Source organism: Macrobrachium rosenbergii, chromosome 56 (assembly GCF_040412425.1).
Source record: "Macrobrachium rosenbergii isolate ZJJX-2024 chromosome 56, ASM4041242v1, whole genome shotgun sequence".
Classification (NCBI taxonomy): domain Eukaryota; kingdom Metazoa; phylum Arthropoda; class Malacostraca; order Decapoda; family Palaemonidae; genus Macrobrachium; species Macrobrachium rosenbergii.
This window is the reverse complement of record NC_089796.1, coordinates 1751367-1778193: the sequence shown is the minus strand read 5'-3', so window position 1 is coordinate 1778193 and position 26827 is coordinate 1751367. Positions and strand designations below refer to the sequence as shown.

The 26827-nt window shown below is 35.7% G+C and overlaps 5 protein-coding genes across 5 annotated transcripts; all 5 read left to right on the top strand.

The window, feature by feature from the left end:
• The first annotated feature begins 385 nt into the window (after positions 1–385).
• Positions 386–1969, top strand: LOC136836311 (cuticle protein CP575-like). The gene is made up of 2 exons (XM_067100437.1): positions 386–415; positions 1661–1969. The coding sequence occupies exons 1-2, from the start codon at positions 404–406 to the stop codon at positions 1916–1918; spliced, it is 270 nt and encodes an 89-aa protein (XP_066956538.1). The 5' UTR covers positions 386–403; the 3' UTR covers positions 1919–1969.
• A 4991-nt stretch (positions 1970–6960) lies between these two features.
• Positions 6961–7997, top strand: LOC136836259 (cuticle protein CP575-like). The gene is made up of 2 exons (XM_067100265.1): positions 6961–7021; positions 7670–7997. Exons 1-2 carry the CDS (start codon positions 7010–7012, stop codon positions 7931–7933), a joined length of 276 nt encoding a protein of 91 aa, XP_066956366.1. The 5' UTR covers positions 6961–7009; the 3' UTR covers positions 7934–7997.
• Positions 7998–11103: 3106 nt separating this feature from the next.
• On the top strand, positions 11104–11957 carry LOC136836063 (cuticle protein CP575-like). The gene is made up of 2 exons (XM_067099989.1): positions 11104–11141; positions 11628–11957. Exons 1-2 carry the CDS (start codon positions 11130–11132, stop codon positions 11889–11891), a joined length of 276 nt encoding a protein of 91 aa, XP_066956090.1. The 5' UTR covers positions 11104–11129; the 3' UTR covers positions 11892–11957.
• Positions 11958–15222: 3265 nt separating this feature from the next.
• On the top strand, positions 15223–17272 carry LOC136836049 (cuticle protein CP575-like). Its single transcript, XM_067099937.1, has 2 exons — positions 15223–15279; positions 16946–17272. The coding sequence occupies exons 1-2, from the start codon at positions 15268–15270 to the stop codon at positions 17207–17209; spliced, it is 276 nt and encodes a 91-aa protein (XP_066956038.1). The 5' UTR covers positions 15223–15267; the 3' UTR covers positions 17210–17272.
• A 2706-nt stretch (positions 17273–19978) lies between these two features.
• On the top strand, positions 19979–21669 carry LOC136836073 (cuticle protein CP575-like). The gene is made up of 2 exons (XM_067100001.1): positions 19979–20132; positions 21328–21669. Exons 1-2 carry the CDS (start codon positions 20121–20123, stop codon positions 21589–21591), a joined length of 276 nt encoding a protein of 91 aa, XP_066956102.1. The 5' UTR covers positions 19979–20120; the 3' UTR covers positions 21592–21669.
• Positions 21670–26827: the final 5158 nt, after the last annotated feature.

Sequence of the window (26827 nt, the reverse complement as noted above, 5' to 3'; positions counted from 1 at the left end):
GGCGTTGTCATATACCTAAAATCATTAATAAGAAATTATGCTCCGATGATTTAATATTTTGCTATTAATATTCACCTTACTTTCGAACTAAATTGTCATCTACTGATCCTGAATACGTATATTTGTCTTGGTATACGACTGTAAACAAATTCTATAATTTTTACCTTCCCTCCACAATACCTCAACAACCCAGCAAAACTAACGGATTCGCGCAGAAGTCAAGAAATTTAATTTTTTGCCGAAAAAAAGGGGACTGACGAACGCGTTCACTTGAGGCGACTATCGTTAAACCTAAATGCAGTTCTATTGTCCCTCCTGGAGGTCTACGAAGGTCGCAGATGAGTATATAAGACGAGAATCGACGCTTCCCGGTATTAAGTTCTGACTTCGAACTCTCGCAGCTATGAAGGTCCTGGTAAGTCTGTCCTAATCCTTTTGGTTCTGTTGGTGTAATATGGTACATATATCACTTGTATTGTGATATGCTATTAACTTCTTGGAGCTAAACTTAGAATCAAGAATCCAGCCACTGATTGAGTTAATTCTATAAACCAACAACTAAAGTTAGAATCAAGAATCCATTCACTGATTCAGTTAATTCTATAAACCAGCAACTAAACTTAGAATCAAGAATCCAGTCACTTATTGAGGTAATTCTATAAACCAGCAACTAAAGTTAGAATCAAGAATCCAATCACTGATTGAGTTAATCGAATAAACCAGCAACTAAAGTGAGAATTAAGAATCCAGTCACTGACTGAGTTAATTCTATAATCCAGCTACTAAAGTTAGAATCAAGAATCCAATCGCTGATTCAGTTAATTCTATAAACTAACAACTAAACTTAGAATCAAGAATCCAATCGCTGATTGAGATAGTTCTGTAAACTAGCGTCGCTGACCATACAAGTGACAGAAAAAGGTGATAAATGAATAAAAATACGAAGGACCACAAAACAAAACCAGTACGCCTGAATTCAGGAGGTATCAGCAGCAGCGGGGAGCAGGAATGGACTTTTCAGCAAAGAGCAAATTCATTCCTGCTGTCTGTTGCTGACGTCTCCTGAATCCAGGTGTAACAGTTTTGTTTTCTGTTTCTTCATATTTATTTATTTGTCACTTTTTCCTATGAACTCTCTCTCTCTCTCTCTCTCTCTCTCTCTCTCTCTCTCTCTCTACAGGCTGATTTCCTTTTGGAGCCCTCTCGGGTTTCTAGTCTGTTAACTCTGACCAGAAGAGTTTTCACCTGAAGATTTAAAGAAAGAAAGGCAGTTTGGTGCAAAATATATTCCTTTGACATCAAAGTATATTTGGTAGAAAATATATTTGGTAGAACATATAGTCCTCTGACATAAAAATATATTTGGTAGAAAATATATTTGGTAGAACATATATTCCTTTGACATAAAAATATATTTGGTAGAAAATATATCTGGCAGGTCATATATTTGGTAGAAAATATATTTGGCAGAAAATATATTTAGTAGAACACATATTCCTTTGACATAAAAATATATTTGGTAGAAAATATATCTGGTAGGTCATACATTTGGTAGGAAATATATTTGGCAGAAAATATGTTTGGTAGAAAACACATTCCTTCGACTTCCCCTTCAGTGCGTATCTTCATCCAGGAATTAAATCTTTCTTCTGCACCTCAGGTCATCCTCGCTCTCTGCCTAGTGGCCCTTGGAGCCGCTCGCCCTTCAGACATCGTGGACTTCGAGTTGGACAACCATGAGCAGGAGCAGGAGGGTCAGCCCGGAAGGGCCGTCGAGGGCGAGTACTCCTGGGTAGCGCCCGACGGAAACGAGTACCACGTCAAGTATGTGGCTGACCACAACGGGTACAGGGTCGTCGACGACAACGTCGTGCCCAAGGCCCCAGAAGCCGACTTTCCTGAAGTCGAGGACGACTAATAGTCACTTAGATCATGAAGATGTATATTGGACGCTATTGGCATAATTGAATAAAGATTATTTTTTCATAACATGCTGTTCATCTCCTCGGTTCCTGTTAAATTGAATTGAATTTAATATAGAATTTAGGCCAAAGGCCAAGCATTGGGACCTATGAGGTCATTGAGAGCTGAAACGGAAATTGATAGTAAGGTGGTATGAAAGGTGTAACAGGAGGAAAACCTCAAAGCAGTTGCATTATGAATCAATTGTTAGAAGAGGGTGGAAAGTAAGATGGAAGAAAGAGAATATGAAAGAAGGTACAGTAAAAGGAACGAAAGGGGTTGCAGCTAGGGGCCGAAGGCATGCTGCAAAGAACCTCAAGTAATACCTACAGTGCACCGCATGAGGTGTACTGACGGTACTAACCTCCTACGGGAAATTCCTGTTAAAGACCAAGATACTATTCTACTCGGGTATCTGCTGTACATAAATACCAAACCAGAAAGAATATATTGTTAGGACTTACTTATCCAAGACCCAAACTGAAGCATATTTTAAAACCAACGAAGTATTCTCATAAATAAGTTGAATATCAAATAAGTTTTCATATTTGCGTTCTCTAGGGCAATTCAGTTCAGTAGTAAAGAGCACAAATGTGCCAACCTGCCCAGATTAACATTAGTTGCTACAAAAACTGTGAAAAAAACGAAACCATATAATTTGGTATTAATTTGGTTGACTAAACCAGCCTTTTATACAAGTTCCAAAGAATTAGGACACTCATAAGAAGTTTTAAAAGGCTGCAAATATTCAGTTGACACAAAGGAAGTTATAGACAATCAGAAAACACAGAGGAAGTTCTGAATAATCAGTAAACACAGAGGAAGTTGCAAATAACCAGACGACAAAGAGGGAGTTTCAGAATATTCGGCAAATAGAGAGGAGGTTACTATGGCCGTGTAATAAGAAGAGAGGAGGTGGAACCAATCAAGAGAGCTAAGAACATCCCAGTGACAGGGAGGTGGAGGAGTGTAGGGCGTCAGCGGGTCAGATGGATGGATGAGGTGAAGAGGGGTGTGGGTGAGGAAAGACTAGGGGAAGAAGATGCAAGAGATAGAAATAGATGGAGAAAGTTGGCTCGAGCGGCCGACCCTGCTATACAGTGGGACTAATAAAGTCGAAAGAAGAAGAAGAAGATTTTAAAACCATGTAACAATGGGATCTTCAGAGTAATCAAAATATAAAGTTATGAAAACTCTGGATGCACAGAAAATGTCCCGAATAAGCAAGTCATATTGAAGCTTTACCACCAAACTCAAAACTCACATATCCTATCAACACGTAACAGGAAGCCTTATGAATATTGGAAAAAGTTAAGTATACCTTAGTTTAACCAGACCACTGAGCTGATTAACAGCTCTCCCAGGGCTGGCCCGAAGGATTAGATTTATTTTACGTGGCTATGAACCAATTGGTTACCTAGCAACGGGACCTGCAGCTTATTGTGGAATCCGAACCACATTATGACGAGAAATTAATTTCTATCACCAGAAATAAATTTCTCTAATTCTTCATTGGCAGGTCGGAGAGTCGAACGCTGGGCCAACAGCGTATGAATATATTGGAATATTAATAAGCCTTGCAATTGTAATATATGTAATCTTTCCGTTTAATGGCCCTTAAATTCCTTATAAGAGAAAAAATGAAATTATCCGTATGTTCAAATGCTTTTACACTTTTAAAATTACCGTAATTATACGTAATACTTATAACATATTACATGCTTACCTGTTCTTCAGTAATAAAAAAAGCCTCTTGGCTATATTATTACTAGATAATGCGAAGACCTTGTTAACAATACCTGGCCATTACAAGGTTTTCGGGTTCCAGTCTACTCCGAAAAAAAATTTAGTTTAAATCTGAAAGGCCCAATCGACTACAGTTACTCACGGTATGCGCATAAGTTTTGCAGGATAGTATTCCACCCCTTGTACCTCTTTAATTACTCTACACAACAATTGCAACAGCCTTTTCTCTAGAGCAGTGGTTCCCAACGTGGGGCGTACACCCCAGCAGGGTGGTATTTTGATTTTTAGGGGGGGGCCCAATTCGTGAATGTTCAGACCAAGTTAAAGGCCTTTTAGGCTTCCTCCACGTGAATAGAAGAATTATATATTACCACAGGGGGCATCAGGATTTTAGAGGTGATTAGGTGGGACTTGGCCAAAAAAAGCTTGGGAATCACAGTTCTAGAGACATGTGTGCTTGGCTTTCTCTGCACCAAATGATAATTTTTGGGGATTAGAGAGGGTTATTCTAGCTACTAAAACATGGTCTTGAAGCCTCATTACTTGTGCAGATGTAGGCCAGCCCTATGAGAGCTGAAAGTCAGCTCAGTGGTCTGGTTAAACTACTTTAATATAATAATAATAATGTGCAGATGTAATATATACAAGCGGAGAGCCATTACTTCCTGGAGCAACTTTCTCATGGTAAAAATAAAACTGTTAAAAATACTTACGAAATACCATAAACCACTTTCTGGTCAAATGTGACGGAGTTCGATGAAGACTGAAAAATAAAGACGCAGCTGTTTGAAGACTCTTATCTAAAAGGATAATAATTTAGATAAGAGTGATAAAAGTAAAATTATTACACTAAGAATCAATATGCACCAGAAAACTAAGTGGGTTGAAATGTCATACAAAAGAATCATTGTTCTGTGAATGCGCACAGGTGTTTCTCAAAGGAACGGAAGTATGTAAAACTTACTATTATACTCTCTCTCTCTCTCTCTCTCTCTCTCTCTCTCTCTCTCTCTCTCTCTCTTGCCACGGGCAAAGGGGATGCCCCTACTGCAAAATCTCGTACATTTGATAAAAACAAGATAATGGTTAATGATCGTATATTCACTCTTTTGATTTTATATATATTTTAAAATTGTTACTTTTTTGCATAACTTACGTAAAAGGGGGCTAGCATTGACTTGCATTACTCAGAACTGGCATGGCAATACCCAACTTTCCTATTTATTTCTCTCTCTTCTCTCTCTCTCTCTCTCTCTCTCTCTCTCTCTCTCTCTCTCTCTCTCTCGTCAAAATTGACATGACAATACCTAACTTTGTTATTTCTCTCTCTCTCTCTCTCTCTCTCTCTCTCTCTCTCTCTCTCTCTCTCTCTCTCTCTCTCTCTCTCTCGTCAAAATTGACATGACAATACACAACTTTCCTATTTATTTCTCTCTCTCTCTCTCTCTCTCTCTCTCTCTCTCTCTCTCTCTCTCTCTCTCTCTCTCTCTCTCGTCAAAATTGATATGACAATACCTAACTGTGCTATTTCTCTCTCTCTCTCTCTCTCTCTCTCTCTCTCTCTCTCTCTCTCTCTCTCTCTCGTCAAAATTGATATGACAATACCTAACTGTGCTATTTCTCTCTCTCTCTCTCTCTCTCTCTCTCTCTCTCTCTCTCTCTCCGTTATTTAACGGCAGTTTTTTTATTACTTCTGCAGAGCTCGTTTTAGAGGCATTATTCCCATAATTCCCTTTCAAGTGATTAGACTCTCTGAAAAAAATAGAAAAAGAATTTAAAATACTAATTATGAATTTCGATCTAGACAATGAAACTTTATTCAAGATTAAAACTGCATGATGAAAAATAAGCCTTTTTTTTCAAGGTACCAACGACATCCAAAATCATCCTATGATCTATGTAATAATTCAATTTTTCTATCATTTGATGATAATATCATTAATATCATAACTCAAACCATAACTGGAAATACAGAATACTACAGTAACGAGAAAGTCAGAGCGAATTATGAAAAAATACAAAAAAAGAGAAGTAATAAGGAAGCAGAAATAAAATAATAAAATAAAACCATAAAATGAGACTCACGTGAATTTGCTCAGCAAATGGCACATGTAAGAAATGATATAAAAAAAAATATGTTAATTTGTTTAAACAACAGGGAAGTATTGTAGTATTGTACGCTGTGACAGTTAGTACCACAGGCTACTGAGTGGCAAATGTGATTTCAGTGCAGAGCTGAAAAAAAAATCATGCATTTTCGCCTTGCAAGCAACAGGAAGTTCAAGCAAACCACTCCACTATACAGCTTAAAGCATTTGTTATTATTATTATTATTATTATTATTATTATTATTATTATTATTATTATTATTATTATTATTATTATTATTATTGTTGTTGTTGTTGTTGTTGTTGTGCAATAAAAATCCACATTTATATAGGAAACTATATACTATGTAATATAGTTACATGCTTGTTTATTTTGCCTAGTAATTAGTTTGCTATACAATTGTGGATTTTTATTACACATTGTTTTTCACGAGATTGTGAATTTCTTAGCATTATTATTATTATTATTATTATTATTATTATTATTATTATTATTATTATTATTATTATTATTATTATTATTATTATTATTATTATTATTATTATTATTCAGTAGATGAACCCCATTCATATGGAACAAGCCCACAGGGGCCACTGACTTGAAATTCAAGCTTCCAAAGAATATTATTATTATTATTATTATTATTATTATTATTATTATTATTATTATTATTATTATTATTATTATTCACAGAGGCCACTGCCTTCAAATTCAAGCTTCTAAAGAATATGGTGCTCATTAGGAAGTAAGAGAAGGTAAAGGGAAATACTGAAAGACCTCAAATATTAAAAAGAAAAAAATAAATGATTTAATTAATAAGTAGATAAAAATGTATTCGCGCAACAAAATGGAATGAATCTATCAAACCAAAACTTTGCATAATAGACAGGTAAATGTCACCTCCAATTCAAGAAGAAAAACCCGCGTAAATGCACTCTAAAAATATGCAAATTACGCAATAAAGCGAAGCGGACTGGATGCTAAAGAAACTCGTTGCAAAAAGTAGAATAAACACCATTGACTCTGGAAGGACAATCGCAGACGGATTCAGATTTTGGGGGATTGCCCCGTGGTGCCAGGTTTGGTATTGCCAAAGGTGAAGATCTGAAGGGCGTCGGGGCGTATATATATACACGCAGGAGCCACGAGGCACTTATTAGCTCCTCAGCTTCTGTCGTCAGATCAAACAGTCATGAAGGTTCTGGTAAGTTCCTTTTTTTGGAAGGGTTCAGTAATAAGGATCAAATTTAAGTCTGTTTTGGAACTGTTCGGTAGTAGGAATCGAATTTAAGTCTGTTTTGGAATAGTTCAGTTGTGAAGATCAAATTCAAATCTGTTTTGGAATGATTCAGTAGTAAGAATCACATTTAAGTCTACTCAGGAATCTTAAGAATCAAACTGAATGTCTACAGTATTTTGGAAGAGTTAAGTAGTAGGAAGCAAACTGAAGTCTGTTTTGAAATAGTCAAGTAGTTGGAATCAAACTGAAGTTTATTTTGGAATAATCAAGTAGTAGGAATCAAACTGAGGTCTGGTTTGGAATAGTCAAGTAGTAGGAATCAAATTGAAGTCTATTTTGGAATAGTCAAGTAGTAGGAATCAAACTGAAGTCTATTTTGGAATAGTCAAGTAGTAGGAATCAAACTGAAGTCTATTTTGGAATAGTCAAGTAGTAGGAATCAAAAGTCTATTTTGGAATAGTGAAGTAGTAGGAATCATAATGAAGTCTATTTTGGAATGGCTCAGTAATCAGAGTCAAGCTTAAACTTCAAGAGTCCAAAAATCAAAAACCAAATTTCCCAATAACTCACGATCTCCTCTACTTCCTCCTCCTCCTCCTCCTCCCCCTCAGGTCATCCTCGCTCTCTGCCTTGTGGCCCTTGGAGCCGCTCGCCCTTCGGACATCGTGGACTTCGAGTTGGACAACCATGAGCAGGAGCAGGAGGGCCAGGCCGGAAGGGCCGTCGAGGGCGAGTACTCCTGGGTAGCGCCCGACGGAAACGAGTACTTCGTCAAGTACGTCGCCGACCACCTCGGCTACAGGGTCGTCGACGACAACGTCGTGCCCCAAGCCCCCGAGGCTGACCTCCCCGAGGTCGAGGATGACGACAAGTAACTGTTAAGTGGTGGATGATGAAGGGAACTGGATTAAATTTGCTGTACGAATAAAGATTATTTTTTGATAATTGATTATCATCTCTATCCTATATAATATTTATGAGTGAATATTTTATCAGCACTTGTGCTAGTATTAATAATAATATTAACATTAATATTAATTAATAGTATTATTAATATAATTATTAATATTAATTATAATATTATTAATGATATTATCATTAATATTACTGATAACCTACAGATTTATAGATATTATTAACAAGATGTAGCTTGCACCAGTTCTGAAATGAACTGACACTAACTGATCCCTAAGTTTTGTGACCATTCAAATTTGCCTTTAGAGGAAAACAAAGATATTGTAAAGGGACCTCCTTTGGGGAAGGACAAGAGCTCAATTAGCTCAGTAATGAAAAGGGTAATTCTTTAATTGCATCGTTATTGACGTTTGGTAAAGAAAAATATATCAAGTAATGAAAATAAGAACGTGAGCTTGGAAAGTTAACAGTAACGAAAAATTAATTAATACAAGAACGGAAATAACAAAGACAAAAGAACAACAACAGCTGTAATAATAATAATAATAATAATAATAATAATAATAATAATCTTGAAGAAGGAGAGGAGAAGAGTTGCTATAAGTAAGTCATACCTTAGTTTAACCAGACCACTGAGCTGATTAACAGCTCTCCTATGGCTAAGAGGTGCTATGATGTGAGGCATTTAATTTCAGCTTTCAAATGATGCTTTGGAGATATATTGAATACTAACAATAGAACTCAGTTCTTAAACAGTAGTGATAATTAAATATGCTCCTAATAAAACACCTCTATAAGGACCATTACTAAATGCCTTTGGAGGACGATCTCTCTCTCTCTCTCTCTCTCTCTCTCTCTCTCTCTCTCTCTCTCTCTCTCTCTCTCTCTCTCTCTCTCTCTCTAAACTCTAACATTTCTTAAATATCAGAATGCTAACACTCAAAAAATATCTTTAAGGCACAAGGAGCAGTTTCCTAACGAAGTCCACAACATAATTGTTCTTTTGCGAATAAATTTTTCAAGCTTTTGCTCAAATATTTGCAAAATTCTTTATTGAAATGTTTGCACACCGCCTGCAGCCTGTTTGCAAACACTTAACCTCTGTCCAGACCTCAGTAGGTTAAAAGGTGCTCACTCTTTGAGGTCTTATGCTGTCCTGAGGATTCTTGTGGCTTCCTGTTACCATTTTCAGCATATTCACAAACAATTTTTCAAGTCAGTGTACTGTCTTTTATTTTAAGCAAAGGAAGTTAACTTTGTTTACAAAATTAATTCATAACAGTTTGTACATTTTATTAAAACAAGTGTAAACTTTGTTTTGGAGCGGTTTACAAACTGTTCACAAGCAGTTGCAAAAATTGTTTGGAAACTGTAGACAGTCTGTTTACAAGCTGTTGCAAACAGTTTTTGAAAACAGTTTACAAAAGCGTTCACAAGCAGTTGAAAACATTCTTTGAAAATAGTTTACAAAGCTTTCACAAGCAATTGCAAACATTCTTTGAAAATAGTTTACAAAGCTTTCAAAAGCAGTTGCTAACGTTCTTTGAAAACAGTTTAAAAACTGTTCACAAGCAGTTGCAAACATTCTTTGAAAACTGCTTACAAAGCGTTCACAAGCAGTTGCAAACATTCTTTGGAAACAGTTTACAAACTGTTCACAAGCAGTTGTAAACATTCTGTGAAAACAGTTTACAAAGCGCTCACAAGCAGTTGCAAACGTTCTTTGAAAACAGTTTACAAACTGTTCACAAGCAGTTGGAAACATTCTTTGAAAACAGTTTACACACTGTTCACAAGCAGTTGGAAACATTCTTTGAAAACAGTTTACAAAGCGTTCACAAGCAGTTGCAAACATTGTTTGAAAACAGTTTAAAAACTGTTCAAAAGCTGTCACAAATATTCTCTGAAAACAATTTACAAAGCGTTCAAAAGGAGTTGCAAACACTTTGAAAACAGTTTACAAAGCGTTCACAGGCAGTTGCAAACGTTCTTTGAAAACAGTTTACAAATCGTTCACAAGCAATTGCAAACATTCTTTGAAAACAGTTTGCAAACTGTTCACACTTATTTGGAACGGCCTTTGGAAACTGCTTACTACAAACTGCTCCAAACCAGTTACCAAGCACTTTGAAAACATTGCTTGCAAGCAAAGCTTTCTGGTGTGGACTGGGCTTAAATTACACCATTGGTCTTCGCAAATTCACAAGATAATACAGTGATTATGAGCAGGTTCCATAAAGCATAAGTATAACGGGTCTTTTATTATATCTACAGAAAAATGAACAGAAGGAAAAAGCTATCAATAATGTGCGGGTTAAACTTTCTTCATAATGCTGCCCAGAAGGTCAGTTTGGAAACGTGTATTCCTTAACAAAAGCTGACGTTTATGCCTAAAACCAGTTTTATATTCATTTTTATTTTCCAAACCGTTTTCTAAATGAATACTTTATCCCTTTAGATTTAAATATATATGACATCATTTACCTTCTAGAAATAAGAAGTGAGTTTGCAGATTTTCTAAATTAATATTTTATTTCTTTACATTTAAATTTATGTGACATAGCATTTACCTCAAGAAATGAGAACTGCGTTTGTAGAATTTATTCTTATTTTATATATGTCTAAGGGAAAATAAAATATTCATTAAGAAAAGGCTTTGGAAAATAAAGAACTAATATAAAATTTTTTTAGGCATAAACGTTCATTGTTTTTAAATTATTATCTCTGAAAACAATGAACAGATGAATAAGTGAATAAAAGTACAAATTTATTTGAAAAAGAATAAATATATTCATAAAATATAAACAAGTGCAAAAATAAATTAAGAAAATAGCGAACATTCATTAAGGTATCAGTATATTAACACTCGCCTGCATTGCTCAAAAAATTTGAATATAACACAATAAGACTGGCCTAATTGAAACCTAAACAAGACTAAACAAAATGACTGCAAAAAGCAATTGCAAGCATTTCTTGCCCACAAAGGGCACCTGTAAATAAGTCCAATTTGGGGTGGTGGGGAGGGATTACCATGGCACCGGGACAAGGATTTGGTACGGCCCAAGGTGCAGTTAGAAGGTCACTCAGGGGTATATAAGAAGAGGTGACCGGAGTCTGGGCATCAGCACTTGTCTTCAGAGCAAACAGCAAGCAGCCATGAAGGTTTTGGTAAGTTTGTCTGTCAGAGGTCTTTTATTCCTCACGCACCGTTGGACTGAGAAACAGTTTCCACTGAGGGTGTCGTGCATTTTGGGACTTCAGAAGTTCAAGTGAAGATGCAATGTATTACTACTCTAAAGCAATTTTCCTAGTATTTTATATTTTGCTTTTATTTTTATCTATTTATTTATGGATTTGTTGATTTGTTAATTTTCCTTTTCTTATTTTTCTGTTACTTCGTTCAAACGAATACCTTAATATTTTTCGGAAGCTTGACTTTCAAGTCAGTTGCCCCTGTGGGGTTGTCACATATGAATTGGGTTCATCTACTGAATAATAATAATAATAATAATAATAATAATAATAATAATAATAATAATAATAATAATAATAATAATAACAAAGATTCAGTTAAAGACTTGAGTGGCTTAAAAATTATATTGAAAAGCCGTAAAAATGATTTGTTTATTTATCTCCTGTTCTTTATCACCTCAGGTCATCCTCGCTCTCTGCCTAGTGGCCCTTGGAGCCGCTCGCCCTTCGGACATCGTGGACTTCGAGTTGGACAACCATGAGCAGGAGCAGGAGGGCCAGGCCGGAAGGGCCGTCGAGGGCGAGTACTCCTGGGTAGCGCCCGACGGTCAGGAGTATTACGTCAAGTACGTCGCCGACCACCTCGGCTACAGGGTAGTCGACGACAACGTCGTGCCCCAGGCCCCCGAGGCCGACCTCCCCGAGGTCGAGGATGACGACAAATAGGCGCTTGAATGGCTGAAGATTATTTTTTGAAGACTGGCTTTCAATAAAGATTATTTTTCTATATGATTAGACGCTTTCCGCGTCCTTAATATTTTTTTTCCGTTAACGAATTCTTAGAAATTCAATATTTATTATTAACAAAATGAAGGAATAGGTGGGATTTTTGGCCTTGTTAAATAAGAAGCGAATCGGAGGCTTTATTCTATGCTTACATCTTATGCATTTTGTAGTTTGAAAAGTTGAGTTTCTTTAAGAAAGAAATCACTTTACAAAATAGTCTTCCTTCTGCTATGATGAAAATTATGCTGAATTACTTCCTACCCGTAAGTTACTTATTCTCTTATACGCTACTTATTCATATTTTATATTACAGTCATATTAATAAAAAAAATAACACATTTTCATGATCTTAGGAACGCAATGTTCCAATCAAGCGAATTTGCTTGTTAGGATAGCAGATGAAAATAAATAAAAGTCGAAAATGACCAAAAACAACGAATTCCCTGAATAAACTGGACTAAATATGACAAAAAAAATTACAAAGAAAAGTATCTGATTTTATATCAACGGCGTAGTGAGAAACCTCAAAGAGTGAAAATACCCAAAAGGTAGCCAGCCTGCACCTAATAAAGGAAATGAAGAACTGAAGAAAGTTCTTCGCAGAACAAGGAAATGAAGATCATTGTACCCAACAGTTCCTTTGTGGCCATGACATAACTGGGCTGGAAACTTGAGCATGCATTTGCCACTTTTAGAATTCTAAGGCGGGGTGGAACCTGGCAAAGAAAATGATAGAAACAGGATTCCATGCGCTGTTACAAACGGCACAAAAAGAAAGAGGTTGGAACAGGAATAGATGGTTTCTTTTCTCGAGGATCTAGATGATAGATTTTTTGCACATACACGCACATACACACACACAGACGCATGTGTACATACATTAACTCTCTGGGTCACCTTCCTAACTTCATCTCATACGCTCAACAAATGTTTTCTTGTATCATTTTTCATCTTCAAATCTTCAGCTGAAAACCCTATGAACAGAGTCAATAGAATTTATTCCCAAGAGGGCTCCAGTGGGATATCAGCCTGCAGAGAGAGAGAGAGAGAGAGAGAGAGAGAGAGAGAGAGAGAGAGAGAGAGAGAGAGAGAGATAAAAGTAACAGGAAAAGGTGATATATAGACAAATATGAGGGGATAGAAAATAAAACCGATATATCTGAGTTTAGGACACGTCAGCAGCAGAGAGCAGGAATGACTCAAGACAGTGATTTTCAAACTGTAGGCCATGGGCAGTTCTGAGGGTGGGCCATGCCACGGACATCTTCAAAACAGTATTTAAAAAATGAAAAATTATTTACAGTAAATGCAGGCCAGAGCTTTCTTTCATAAATGAAAGTGTATAACTAATAAAAGTGTTCTGAAAAATAATTCCATAAATGAAAATGCAAAACTAATAAATTATTCTTAAATTACTTTATAATAATTCTATTATCATCATTACACAGTTCTGAAGGGCAGTGGGCCATGAGTATTTAGGGATGCCAAAAATGGGACATGGGCATAAAAAGGTTGAAAACCACTGAATTTAGAGAAGAGAGAAAAATAAATGTCATTTGGGCATAAGTTATTAAAGAGTGTAGAATGCTGTAGACATTATCCAAGGGAGGAGCATAATAATAATAATAATGATGTTTAATAATTATGACTGGATTTGAACGACGCTGGGTTTGGTCAGTTTCTGGATGGGGCCCCACAATAGTAAGGGGTTTGTGGCAGAAGCCTTTATCCTATCAATAAATATGTGCTGAAAATCAGGAGAGTAACACTTGGTACCCCTATCAAATGAATAATATACATATGTAAATAAATATATATATATATATATATATATATATATATATATATATATATATATATATATATATATATATATATATATTCCTTCCTGAAAATGTCAAGTAATGCCATGAGATATACCAGCCCTATGAATTCACCAAATGCCAGATGGTACACCTTTATTGCTTTCAAATATATCTCCAACAGGGAGGCGAAATTAAAATACTCGTTATAAAAATTTGTCAAAATTATACTGCCTGAAACCCGCAGAACTTGTTCAATACTTCATTGTGTTGTAAAATAAAGCATAATTTACCGTAACGTTCCTATCAATCAATGTTTTTAAATCCCTATTGGATGAGACAGCAATAATTAAAACTCATTTCAACTTTGCTTGTTGGTTTAATTAATTCCTGGACCACTATGATCGTGAGACTTATTATTGAATTAAAGTTGAAATATTGATATAATTCCAGTTGAATATTTTGGGGTGTTGTTATGAGCATATAGTACAAAAAAATCTTATTTTGAAAACTCTTTTATTTTAGGCAAGAATAAACAAAAGTGAATATAAAACGCAATTTTCATTGCAACTAATTATAAAGGGAAAGAAACTAATAAATGAGGAATTAGAGGATCATAAAAAGGAAAGAAGCTAATTGATAAGGAATTAGACGCTGACAAAAAGGAATGAAGATAATTGAAAAGGAATTAGTTGCTAATAAAATGGGAAGAAGCTAATCGATAAGTAATTAGATTCTAATAAAAAATAAAAGCAGGTAATTGATAACGAATTAGATTCTAATAAAAAGTAAAGGAAATAATGGATACAACATTAGATGCCAATAAAAAGGAACTAATCTAATTGGTAAGGAACTAATAGATGAGGAATTAGAGGATCATAAAAAGGAAAGAAGCTAATTGATAAGGAATTAGACGCTGACAAAAAGGAATGAAGATAATTGAAAAGGAATTAGTTGCCAATAAAATGGGAAGAAGCTAATCGATAAGTAATTAGATTCTAATAAAAAATAAAAGCAGGTAATTGATAACGAATTAGATTCTAATAGTAAAGGAAATAAAGGATACAACATTAGATGCCAATAAAAAGGAACTAATCTAATTGGTAAGGAATTAGATGCTAATAAATAGAAAATGAAAAATGCATGACAGAACTGTCATCAGACAAATATTAAATAAATTTTTGGTTACTCACATTACACAACTCAGAACAGCTGGCGTATACCTATTTAATTACTAGTTCTGTTAAGACATAAAATCAATCAGCAAGCTAGAAAGTTTATATTTCATAACTCAAAACTTCACGTAACTAAAACCGCCCAATAAAAAGTAGCAAATCATTTGGCACAAAAAGGACTCGTGAGAACGAGTTCAATCCGGGCGACTATTCTGGAACCAGGCGAGAGAATCTCGTTATGTTAAAGGTGAAGTCTGAAGGTCGCTGAGAAGTGTATACTATATATAAGCAGAAAGCAGCTCATCTCCACATCAGCTTCTGTCGTCTGAACGCACAATCATGAAGGTTCTGGTGAGTGTGGAACGTATAAGACGTTCTGTGTCGATTTCTTGGTAAAATTCGCGTAGGAATCGCTCTCTTTGGTGGGTCCTATTTCAAAATCTTGGCATAATCCATTTGGGAATTATTCAGTTTGACGAACTCGGTTAATTCCTTGGTAAAATGTACTTATGAATTACTGTTTGGTGGGTTCTATTTTAACTTTTTGGCATAATCCATTTGGGAATTATTCCATTTGACGAACTCTGTCAATTTCTTGGTAAAATTCACGTAGAAATTACTCTGGTGGGTCCTATATCAAATTCTTGGCATAATCCATTTGGGAATTATTCCATTTGACGAACTCTGTCAATTTCTTGGTAAAATTCACGTAGATATTACTCTGGTGGGTCCTATATCAAATTCTTGGCATAATCCATCTGGGAATTATTCCTATTTGACGAACTCTATCAATTTCTTTGTAAAATTCACTTAGGAATTACTATTTGGTGGGTCCTATGTCAAACTCTTGGCATAATCCGTTTGGGAATTATTCCATTTGACGAACTCTGTCAATTTCTTTGTAAAATTCACTTAGGAATTACTGTTTGGTGAGCTCTATGTTAACTTCTTGGTATAATTCATATGTGAATTATTCCATCTGACGAACTCTGTCAATTTCTTGGTGAAATTCACTTAGGGATTACTTTGTTAGGTGGGTTCTACGTCAGCCTCATGACAAAATTCAATTAGAAATTACTTTGGTGGGCTCTATGTTAAATTCTTGGCAAAATTCACTTGAGGGATGTTCTGTTAGGTGAGTTTTATGTCAACTTCTTGGCAAAATTCACTCAGGAATTATTCCAATTGATGAGTTCTATGTCAACTTCTTGGCAAAGATCACTTAGGAATTACTCTATTTGGTGGGTTCTATGTCAACTTCTTGTCAAAATTCACGTAGGGATTATCTTGGAAAAAATTCACTTAGGAATTACTCCATATGATGGGTTTCATGTCAGCTTCTTGTCAAGAGCCCTGTAGAAATCACTGTACTTGATGGAAGCACTTGATTAGCCTAACCGTCTCCACCTAACCTGACTATTAGGCCTAACTTTAGTATACATTATAAAGGAAACACCAAAATTTGGTGGGGACGTAACCCATTACCTTACCTTGGACCTAACTCAGCCTCATCTTGCTTAACCTAACCTCCCCTATAAGAAGAGGATTAGAGGACAAGAACTTAGCCTAACCTAACCTAACCTAACCATAGAATTTTATAGGAATGGAATATAGAGTTTAGGCCAAAGGGCAAGTACTGGGACATATGGGGTCATTCAGAGCTTGAAAGGAAATTGAGAGTAGGTAGGTTTGAAAGGTGTAACAGAGGGAAAACCTCGCAGTTGCATTATGAAATACTTGCTAGGAGAGGGTGGATAGCAAGATGGAAGAAAAACAATGTGAATGGAGGTACAGTAAAAGGAACGAGAGGGGTTGCAGCTAGGGGCCGAGGGCAAGCGGCAAAGAACCTTTAGTAATGCCTACAGTGGACCGCGTAAGGTGTACTGGCGGCACTACGCCCGTACGGGGATAGACCTATTCTGAGTTTATGGACCCTTTTAAATGCAGTACTTGAAAACAGGCATCACATAAATTGCTTAATAATTAATAACGAATGAAAATTATCTTTACCTTCCAGGTTCTCATTGCTCTCTGCCTAGTGGCCCTTGGAGCCGCTCGCCCTTCGGACATCGTGGACTTCGAGTTGGACAACCACGAGCAGGAGCAGGAGGGCCAGGCCGGAAGGGCCGTCGAGGGCGAGTACTCCTGGGTAGCGCCCGACGGTCAGGAGTATTACGTCAAGTACGTCGCCGACCACCTCGGCTACAGGGTCGTCGACGACAACGTCGTGCCCCAAGCTCCCGAGGCTGACCTCCCCGAGGTCGAGGATGATGACAAATAAACAGATCATTTGCAGATGATGAATAGTATTGATTTATGATTGGCTGAATAAAGATTATTTTTTTTAATAATAACTTTCATTTCTAATGTTAGCGATATTATCCTTAATATATGCTGTCATTTGGGAATTGGATGATATATTTATCCATGGTACTTTATGATATATTTTACTCAAGAAGCGATAATTAAATATATCCTTTGGATTTTGAGTATGTCGCTGCTTAGACCACGAGACTTCAAAAAGAATGATAGCAGAAGCCTCGCAATTATTATTATTATTATTATTATTATTATTATTATTATTATTATTATTAATTGATAATTCATCAGGCTTAAATAGCCTACAAGTATTTTTCACTGAGTAATTAGTAAACATGAGAACGCGATTATTTTCAGAGCTATTAAATTGATTATCCGTATCTGGAATTATATCAGTTTCACTAGCAAATAATAGTTATGTTCATCGTCACCAGTTCCAGTTTACTGGAAAACTTATATCATAAACCCCATTTACTGTACCTCCGTTCATACTCGCTTTCTTCTATCTTACTTTGTCACCCTCCCCTAACATTTGATTCATAGTGCAACTGCTTTGAGGTTTTCTTGCTGTTGCACTTTTTAAACCATTGTCAATTTCCTTTTCATCGTTGAATGATCTCATAGGTCGCACTGGCCTTTGGCTTAAATTCTATATCCTATTCTATATCATAAACCCACTCTGGAGATCACAATCGCCATTTAGAATCTTATTTGACTCTGCTATAAAAGAGCGCAGAAAAAGGTAAAGTAATCTTCACTGAAACCATGAATGAAACTTCTCACTCGAAGATCTTCTAGAGAAAAGTGAGAAGTCAGGACAGTTTGGCCCTACAGAAATTTTTGGGTTAAATTCTTTTATGTCTCGTAAGCAGCTTCGAACGACATAGTGTAGACACAATAATAAAATGAGGATTTATTCCTATTTTGGTTACTAAAACAACTTGAATTTGTCACTGATATCATAATGGCATTCAAATTTGCTTTAGATAATGCAGTCACTCAAAGTGGCCTCTGTAGTTGAGATATGTAACACTCGAATCACTCTTGCTAAGCTTGTGGGTTTCAACCGTACGTCTAAAGTATTATTTATAAGTCGGAAAGCTGTGCCCCTCAGAAAGAAAGAGAGAGAGAGAGAGAGAGAGAGAGAGAGAGAGAGAGAGAGAGAGAGAGAGAGACGTGGGGGGGGGCATAATATGTCTTTCAGGATAAGATTACTTTCACCCTGCGACCCACCCAAGTCTACTAACTTACAGATACATCATTCACAATTTACGACAACAAACTGCTCAAAGAAACTTTCAGGAAACAGGAATTAAAAATTTGGCTTACAATTACTTTCCGTCCGAAGAATATCTCTCTTGAAATACCTACCGTAATGAACGTAAACTGGTTTTATTCTGCTCTGTCATCTCCAAAAGGTGTGCGTCTTCAACATAATATTTCTTTTTTTTTTTACAATTTCGAGGCAAATCAGGTAAGAGACATTTACGAGGAAATCAAATCCAGGTAAAAAAAAAGTCACAGAAAAAAAAGTCACAGAAAAAAAAGTCACAGAAAAAAGTCACAATAATCTTTCCTAGATTGTGCAAGCCCGTTGGGGATTACCGTACAAACATAAACAAAACACTGTAAATTAATGTGACTTTTTTCCCTGTGACTTTTTTCCTAGCCAAAATTGTGACTTTTTTTCTGTGACTTTTTTTTCTTGTGGCTTTATTACCGGCCACGAGGAAATCATACCATTTTTACTAAAATTCAGTCTTGATTCTGTGTTGAAAATATTAATCATTGTTTACAGAAATAAAAAAAAAATGCGTTTAAAAAGTCTCATTCTTTGCTTAATTTTTCTATTTTTAATTGCAAAACAGAAGATGAATCAAGTTATTTTTCTTTTATGTTTCAAAGAGTCAACAAAAGCGCTGAAACTTAAAAGTATGAAGCCTGTTTAAGTTAGAAAGTAAATAGTTTCTAATTTATTGTTTTATTTATTCACGTATTAAAACTCTTATCAAGATCTAAATCAGTCCCAGTTTACAATGATAATATGCAATTGCTTGAATTTTTTCTCACCCATACTGGGAATTCAAGAGAAATATGAATTCATTTAACTTGGAAGAGAATATGAATAAGGTTGTTTTTCATTCTGTTTATTATTAAGAGAATATACATTTACAATGCTTACAATTTGTAATATTGAATATACAGCATAATATATTTACATAAGTGAAATTAGTAATTACCGTATACTCACTACATTACGATTTTTTTAATTCATCTAAATATGTTTTTAAATTACGAACATATTGACTCGTGAATTTTTTAACAGAGGTTTTAAATCCTATTTCATTTACATTAAAAGTATCGACCATTCTACTCTTCATCCATTTAAGTCATTTAAGTATCTAAAAGCATAATCAGCAGCTATTTTGTCTAAGGTGGTAGCAAGAATGATCTAAAATCCATTGCCTTACCTGCAAGTTATAAAAACGAGATTTTCCGTATGGAACTAAATAATGAGCTCAAATAATTCTCAATTTCGTCCCTATTACATAAAACTTCATTAAATCATCCTGATGGGGATTTTACCTAATTATGCCACCTGCCAGGCAGGAGCAATTCTGAAACAGTAAGTGGCCCAATCAAGCCGCCATCACAAAAAGTAGAGTAAACAAGTTTGAGCCACTAAGGACACACGAAAACGAGTCCACTCAGGGATCTTTTCCATCAGACCAGACGCCGCCGCTACGGCCGCCGTTTTTCGCGCCTCCAAAAAGTGCCTCCCGAAGGCCACTCAAGGCCACGACTGCGTATATAAACAAAGTGTAAGCCAAGTCAAGGCATCAGATTGCTTGTAGTCACAGCCAGCTGTCAACATGAAGGTTCTAGTGAGTGTTTTTCCCCCTCCTCAGTTTTCGTTCGTTTGTCCCTTATCTGATTTTCCTAGCTCGTGCCTCTCCCTGTAGGGAAGTAGTGCCGTCAGTGCACCCCGTGTGATGCACTGTAGGCATTGCCAAGGGTTGTTTGAAGACGTTTGTCTCTTGGTTTGATTTTCTCAACTTCTGACCCTCCCTGTACGAAAATAGTGCCGTCAGTGCACCTCATGTGGTGCACTGTAGGCATTCGGTCCCTAGATGAACCCAATTTTTTAACCTTTTAATTTATCTCTATATCCGTCTCCCTTTCTTCCATCTTGCTGTCCAACCACTCCAACCTCCTCTTTTCACCTTAAGCACTGAATGCCTGAAAGTGCCCCAGTGTTTGGTTTTATAGCCAAATTTTCATAATTAATTAAATCAACCCTTCTGTCCCAACCTGGAACTTCCCTTTTCAGCCTTTAATTTTATCTTCAGTTCCCGGATCTTTCTTCAATCTAGTTGTCCAACCTCTCTAACTGTTACCTTTTTGTGCAACTGCAGGGTTTTCCCCTACCTCTGCCCTCAGACCTGGGCACTTCATCTCCTTTATTTTTGGGATTTCATCTTGCTGTTCAACCACTCTAACTCCCTTTTTTCACTGTCTGAAGAGCTGATTGACCAGAAGGCTTGAGAGCCTAAATATTTAAATCGGTTATTTGATTTCTGCCAACAGCACCACACTGCTAGGGCTTGTTGTTGAGGTTTCAGTTAAGTTTTGTTCATCTACACAAAGTGGGTGTCAACCTTATCCTGAATCTTTCTCGTTCTGTAGGGCTTTATATACTTATTCACTTAATTTCAGGCCTTATTGGAATGAATAGAAATAAATAAATTATGAAAAAAAATAATAAATAAATAAATAAAGAATTAAAGATAAAAATTCATATTTAGTTCATTACGGCTTGTTCCTGACAAATAAGGTTGTTGCAGATTTCTATAATGTTTCATTTTCACCAAATAAAATCTTCGACTTTATATGATAAATCCTCTTTCATTCAGACTTGAAAGGGCCAAGAGTCTCTTAGACTAAAGATACTTTTTTTATTCAAATATTTATAACAAAACTGATTAGAGTCTCCAAGACCAAAGATACTTATCGTTTCATTCAAATATTTATAACAGAAAGGATCTCTCCAACATTGACCTCCTACCATCTATCTTCCAGGTCATCCTCGCTCTCTGCCTAGTGGCCCTTGGAGCCGCCCTTCCTTCGGACATCGTGGACTTCGAGTTGGACAACCATGAGCAGGAGCAGGAGGGCCAGGCCGGAAGGGCCGTCGAGGGCGAGTACTCCTGGGTAGCGCCCGACGGTCAGGAGTATTACGTCAAGTACGTCGCCGACCACCTCGGCTACAGGGTCGTCGACGACAACGTCGTGCCCCAAGCCCCCGAGGCCGACCTCCCCGAGGTCGAGGATGACGACAAGTAGATGCAGGATCATCAGCGTCTGATTTGGTTTCGACTCTTTGAATAAATTCTATTTTTTGACACAAAAGTCTGATTGATTTCCTTTGCTATTTTTGTCTAGGAATAGGATTCAGTTTTTGGTTGATTTTCTTTTCTATTTTTGTGTAGATATAAGACAAGCTGGTGACCAGTAATAAAGTCACAGGAAAAAAAAGTCACGAAAAAAAGTCACAATTCCGGCTAGGAAAAAAAGTCACAGGAAAAAAAGTCACACTAATTTATGGCGGGCGGTAATTAAGTCGCAGGGAAAAATTCACAGTATTTCTTGGGGGTCATTATCTTTATGTCATTTACACTGTTTTGTTTCTGTTCACACGGAAAACCCAACGGGCTTGTACTAAAAGCGCACCAAAAATGGATACATACCGGGTTAAACCCCTTGGGGGTCACTATCTAAGAAAGATTAATTACCTTTTTTTCCCTGCGATTTTTTCCTGTGACTTTTTTTTACCTGGATTCGAGAAGCTAAAGTAATTAAAAAGCAGAATTTTTTCGTATGCATCTGTGCATGAATATACAAATTATTTGTAGTAAACGTTAATATAAAAATAATAAATATCTCAGACGGTTATTATCCAGAGTTATTTTGTTTTATAAAGTTTAGTCATCCAGTTCAGTTCAGGCATAGGACACTAATCACTCTTTAGAGATATGGAAATTAAATCATAATTTCAGCTGGGATTTGTTTCAAAATGAACTTTAACAAGAAACGTGTGGTCTGAAGTCAGCTGACTGCGATATTCAATCTCATGGATTTTTTTTTTTTTTTATTACAAAACAAATATTTAGGAAATAATAATTTCTTACAAAACTATATATATATATATATATATATATATATATATATATATATATATATATATATATATATATATATATATGCTCCCACTACTATTCGTCCAATACTTTATTCTTTTTTTTCCCTTACTTTCTCGCAACATGTCCCCTCCTCCCTATTTGATCTAAGCACAAAAGAATTTTGGCTTTTTCTTGCTCTTGCAAAACCCTCCAAGTAAAATTATATTTCTGATTTTTTTCAAACTCATAGTTTTTCCTCTGTTATTTCCAGTCTCTCCTGTTGCATAAGCTCAAGGACAAACAGATAATAAAATTAACAAACGCCTATTCAATTTTGATGCAGGTGGGTGAACATACTTTAGCTTGTCGGTGAACACTGAAGAATTTATTCTTTCTTTTATTAAAAAAATATACATTTACAACTCTTACCATTTGTAATATTGCATATACATCATAATATATTTACGTAAATAAAATTAGTAATTAAAGTATATTCGCTACGTTACAATTTTTACTATTCATCTAAATATGTTTTTGAATTACAAACATACTGACGCGTGAATACTTTTTGAACAGAAATTTTAAATCCTATTTTATTTACATTGAAAGTATCGACCATTCTGCTTCATATCCATTTAAGTCATTGCAAGTCAGTACTTATAAATCCTAAGTATCTTCCCATCCACATCCCTGTTATAAAATCGGATATTAGGACCGTTTATGCCTTTATATAAAACGCATTAATATGAACAGGAAAGGACGATACATTCTTTACTGCGATTCCTATCAACCACCATTTGATAGTTTGAGTGACGCTAAGCAGTTGAATCGTTAACGGCAAAGAAGAGAACCAATCAGCGAAGAGATCCTAATTAAGCCGGCTAGAAATGTTTCCTGAAGGCTCCGACAGTTGGCAGCACTTTGCAGTGTCCTGGTAATGTGGGCAACTGAATTTTTAAGACGGGGGAGGAAGGCTGCTGAATTCGCGTTCAAACTGTAATTACTCGATAGTTACTTCAGTTTCTTTGTACTTAGAATAATGAATGAATGTTATCAATTATGGAGATCATAATATTCATAAAATTGACAGTTTCTTACACTTATTAGTAGATCATAATTCCATGTTGACTTTCATTTCAACCCTCGGAGATAATGGTTTTACCGGCCCAACTTACCGTTTAGGGTCCTTGCTACAAGGACTACTTATAAAGAAACGTTGTATACTTCACTCAGACCAATAGATGGAGCAAGAGTGCCTGTGCAGTGGAGGGTTGGCGGAGGGGTGTTAGGGATGTGGGGGTAGAAAATAGGGTACTTGTTGGAGTATTTAACAACAGTGTAAACTGTTTTTAGATTGATGTTTGTTGTGGTGGATTGTATACGCGAATTAATTTTGTTATTATGCAGAAGTTCGTACCTATGACCTGTTATCATGATTCTAATCTGTGAATTAAAATAGAGAGAGAGAGAGAGAGAGAGAGAGAGAGAGAGAGAGAGAGAGAGAGAGAGAGAGAGCAGAGGGGGTGTTAGAGAGGGGAAAGAGGGAAAGATTGAGAGGAAGAGGAAGTAAGAGAGAGAGAGAGAGAGAGTTTATTGGTTGTCATTCAGAGTTTTCCCTGGCAGCGCCGGGTTAGTCAGCTAATAATAATAATAATAATAATAATAATAATAATAATAATAATAATAATAATAATAATAATAATAATAATAATAATAATAATAAAGAGCATTTATTTGTAATTTCATCAAAACAATGTTAGGATTTTGTTAGAATATTCAATAATAATAATAATAATAATAATAATAATAATAATAAATTCTTTTCATCACAGCAATGCAAGTCAAACCTGCCGTAATACTTTAGAACATTCAGGTTTCATAATAATAATAATAACAATAATAATAATAATAATAATAATAATAATAATAATAATAATAATAATAATAATAATAATAACAGCCCATTCTAATCCACTCTGACATAACCCAAATCCAACCTCAGGCAACGTTTTCGAATCTCTGCCCCCAGCACACAGATGATCTGATAATAATTGATATACCCACTTACCGCCCCCTCCCCAAAAAAAGTCTGGGCACGAAGATGATGATGTCTGTGGCGGACGCTCCTCCCCAAAAAGGACAGAGGTCGCAAGGATGGGTCCAGCGACCTTTACGGTTGGCAGGACAGCGAGGTTAAGGAAATGGTCCGCTCTGATTTGCGAAGGACGGCGAGGATCATTTAGGATCCTTTTTTGGTGGGTGGGGTACTGGGAGGTTGGTGGAGTGGTGATGTTGCTAATGCTGATAGTAGTGGTTATAATAATAATAATAATAATAATAATAATAATAATAATAATAATAATAATAATAATAATAATAATAATAATAATAATAATAATAATAATAATAATTCTTAGATGATTATAACATTATGACAGCTAGTGCTACTACGGATGATAACTAGAATTTATGATACATATGGACTTTGTAAGAGTAATTATATATATATATATATATATATATATATATATATATATATATATATATATATATATATATATATAGTAGTGGTTATAATAATAATAATAATAATAATAATAATAATATAATAATAATAATAATAATAATAATAATTCTTAGATGATTATAACATTATGACAGCTAGTGCTACTACGGATGATAATTATAATGTATGATATATGTGGACTTTGTAAGAGTAATTATATATATATATATATATATATATATATATATATATATATATATATATATATATATATATATATTTGTCTGTGTTTTTGTGAGTGATATTATGCATCCTTATGAAGTAAAATTCAACTGAATATTTCGCAAATTTCATTTACAATACAAATAAAAAACACTTTTCATCTGCGATGCTACTGGGAAAAAGAACGCTGTAAGAAAACACAAAAAAATGTTGTGCAAGAATGAAATTAACAAGGCGAAAGATAAATGCAATAAAATGTAAAATCAGAATATTACGAAAGGGTAAAGAAATAGAAAACAAGGCAGGAGATAAAACAAGGATATCAGTCAAGAACATCTGAACAAGAAACTGGACCAGAATGGAAATGTGTCAATGGAGAACAAATAAAAGATAAATACGCAAGAATGAAAATAACAGGGAAGAGTAGTTCAGTGAGAGAGAGAGAGAGAGAGAGAGAGAGAGAGAGAGAGAGAGAGAGAAGGATCACAAAGACATCCGGGAAAAAACAGATAAAATGGAATTAAGTTGTCAATTAACCACGTACCTAGTGAGAGAGAGAGAGAGAGAGAGAGAGAGAGAGAGAGAGAGAGAGAGAGAGAGAGAGAGAGAGAGAGGAATCTTAAAGACATCAAGTAGAAACAGATAAATTGAAAATAGGTTACCAATTAGCCGGGTACCTAGAGAGAGAGAGAGAGAGAGAGAGAGAGAGAGAGAGAGAGAGAGAGAGAGAGAGGAGAAGAATCATAAAGACATCAGGAAGAAACGGATAAAAGAGAATTAAGTTACCAAGTAACCACGTACCTAGTGAGAGAGAGAGAGAGAGAGAGAGAGAGAGAGAGAATAAACATAAAGTTATTCAAGAAGAAATAGATAAATGGGAAACAGGTTACCAATTAACCCCGTACCCAGAGAGAGAGAGAGAGAGAGAGAGTAAACATGAAGTCATTCATGAAGAAATAGATAAATGGGAATTAAATTATCAATTAACCAGGCACCCAGAGAGAGAGAGAGAGAGAGAGAGAGAGAGAGAGAGAGAGAGAGAGAGAGAGAGAGAGAGAGAGAATAGAAGACTCAAAAGACGTCCAGGAAGAAACAGACACAAGGGAATGTAGCTAACAATGAACTACAAAGACAATAAGGAAGAAAGAGATAAAAAGGGAATTAAGCCATCAATTAACCACGTACCAGAATCTACCAGGAACTCATGAGAAAACAGATGTCATTCAAATGTCAAGTCGTGGGTGTGGTATGAAACGGAGAGGGGGAAGGGGGGTGTGGGGGAAGGAATTTGGAGATAAAAAGCAGTCGATAGACGAAGGGAAAGAACTATCACGCTTGAAAGGAATAGTTTTAGATAGTTAGTTACTGTCTGGAACTCGAAGAACGGGAAATAAGGCGAAGGTTGGCTTTCCAGGATAAATATTGGGTGGAAGGTTGAGGAAGGACGAATGGAAGGCTTTGGGTCCCAAATTCGTGCTTAAAACTAAGCTATACTTACTTAGGATTTGTGGAATGAGTAAATTTTTTGGTAAGTGTAGATCACGGTGTATTGAAAACTGTTATGAATGTTGGTGAGTGACTTTGTTTTGTGATTAGGGAATAAGGACTAAAATCCGACGTCACAAGTTGTTGCAGTCATTTACACATTCATAAAAACATATTAATATGTGAG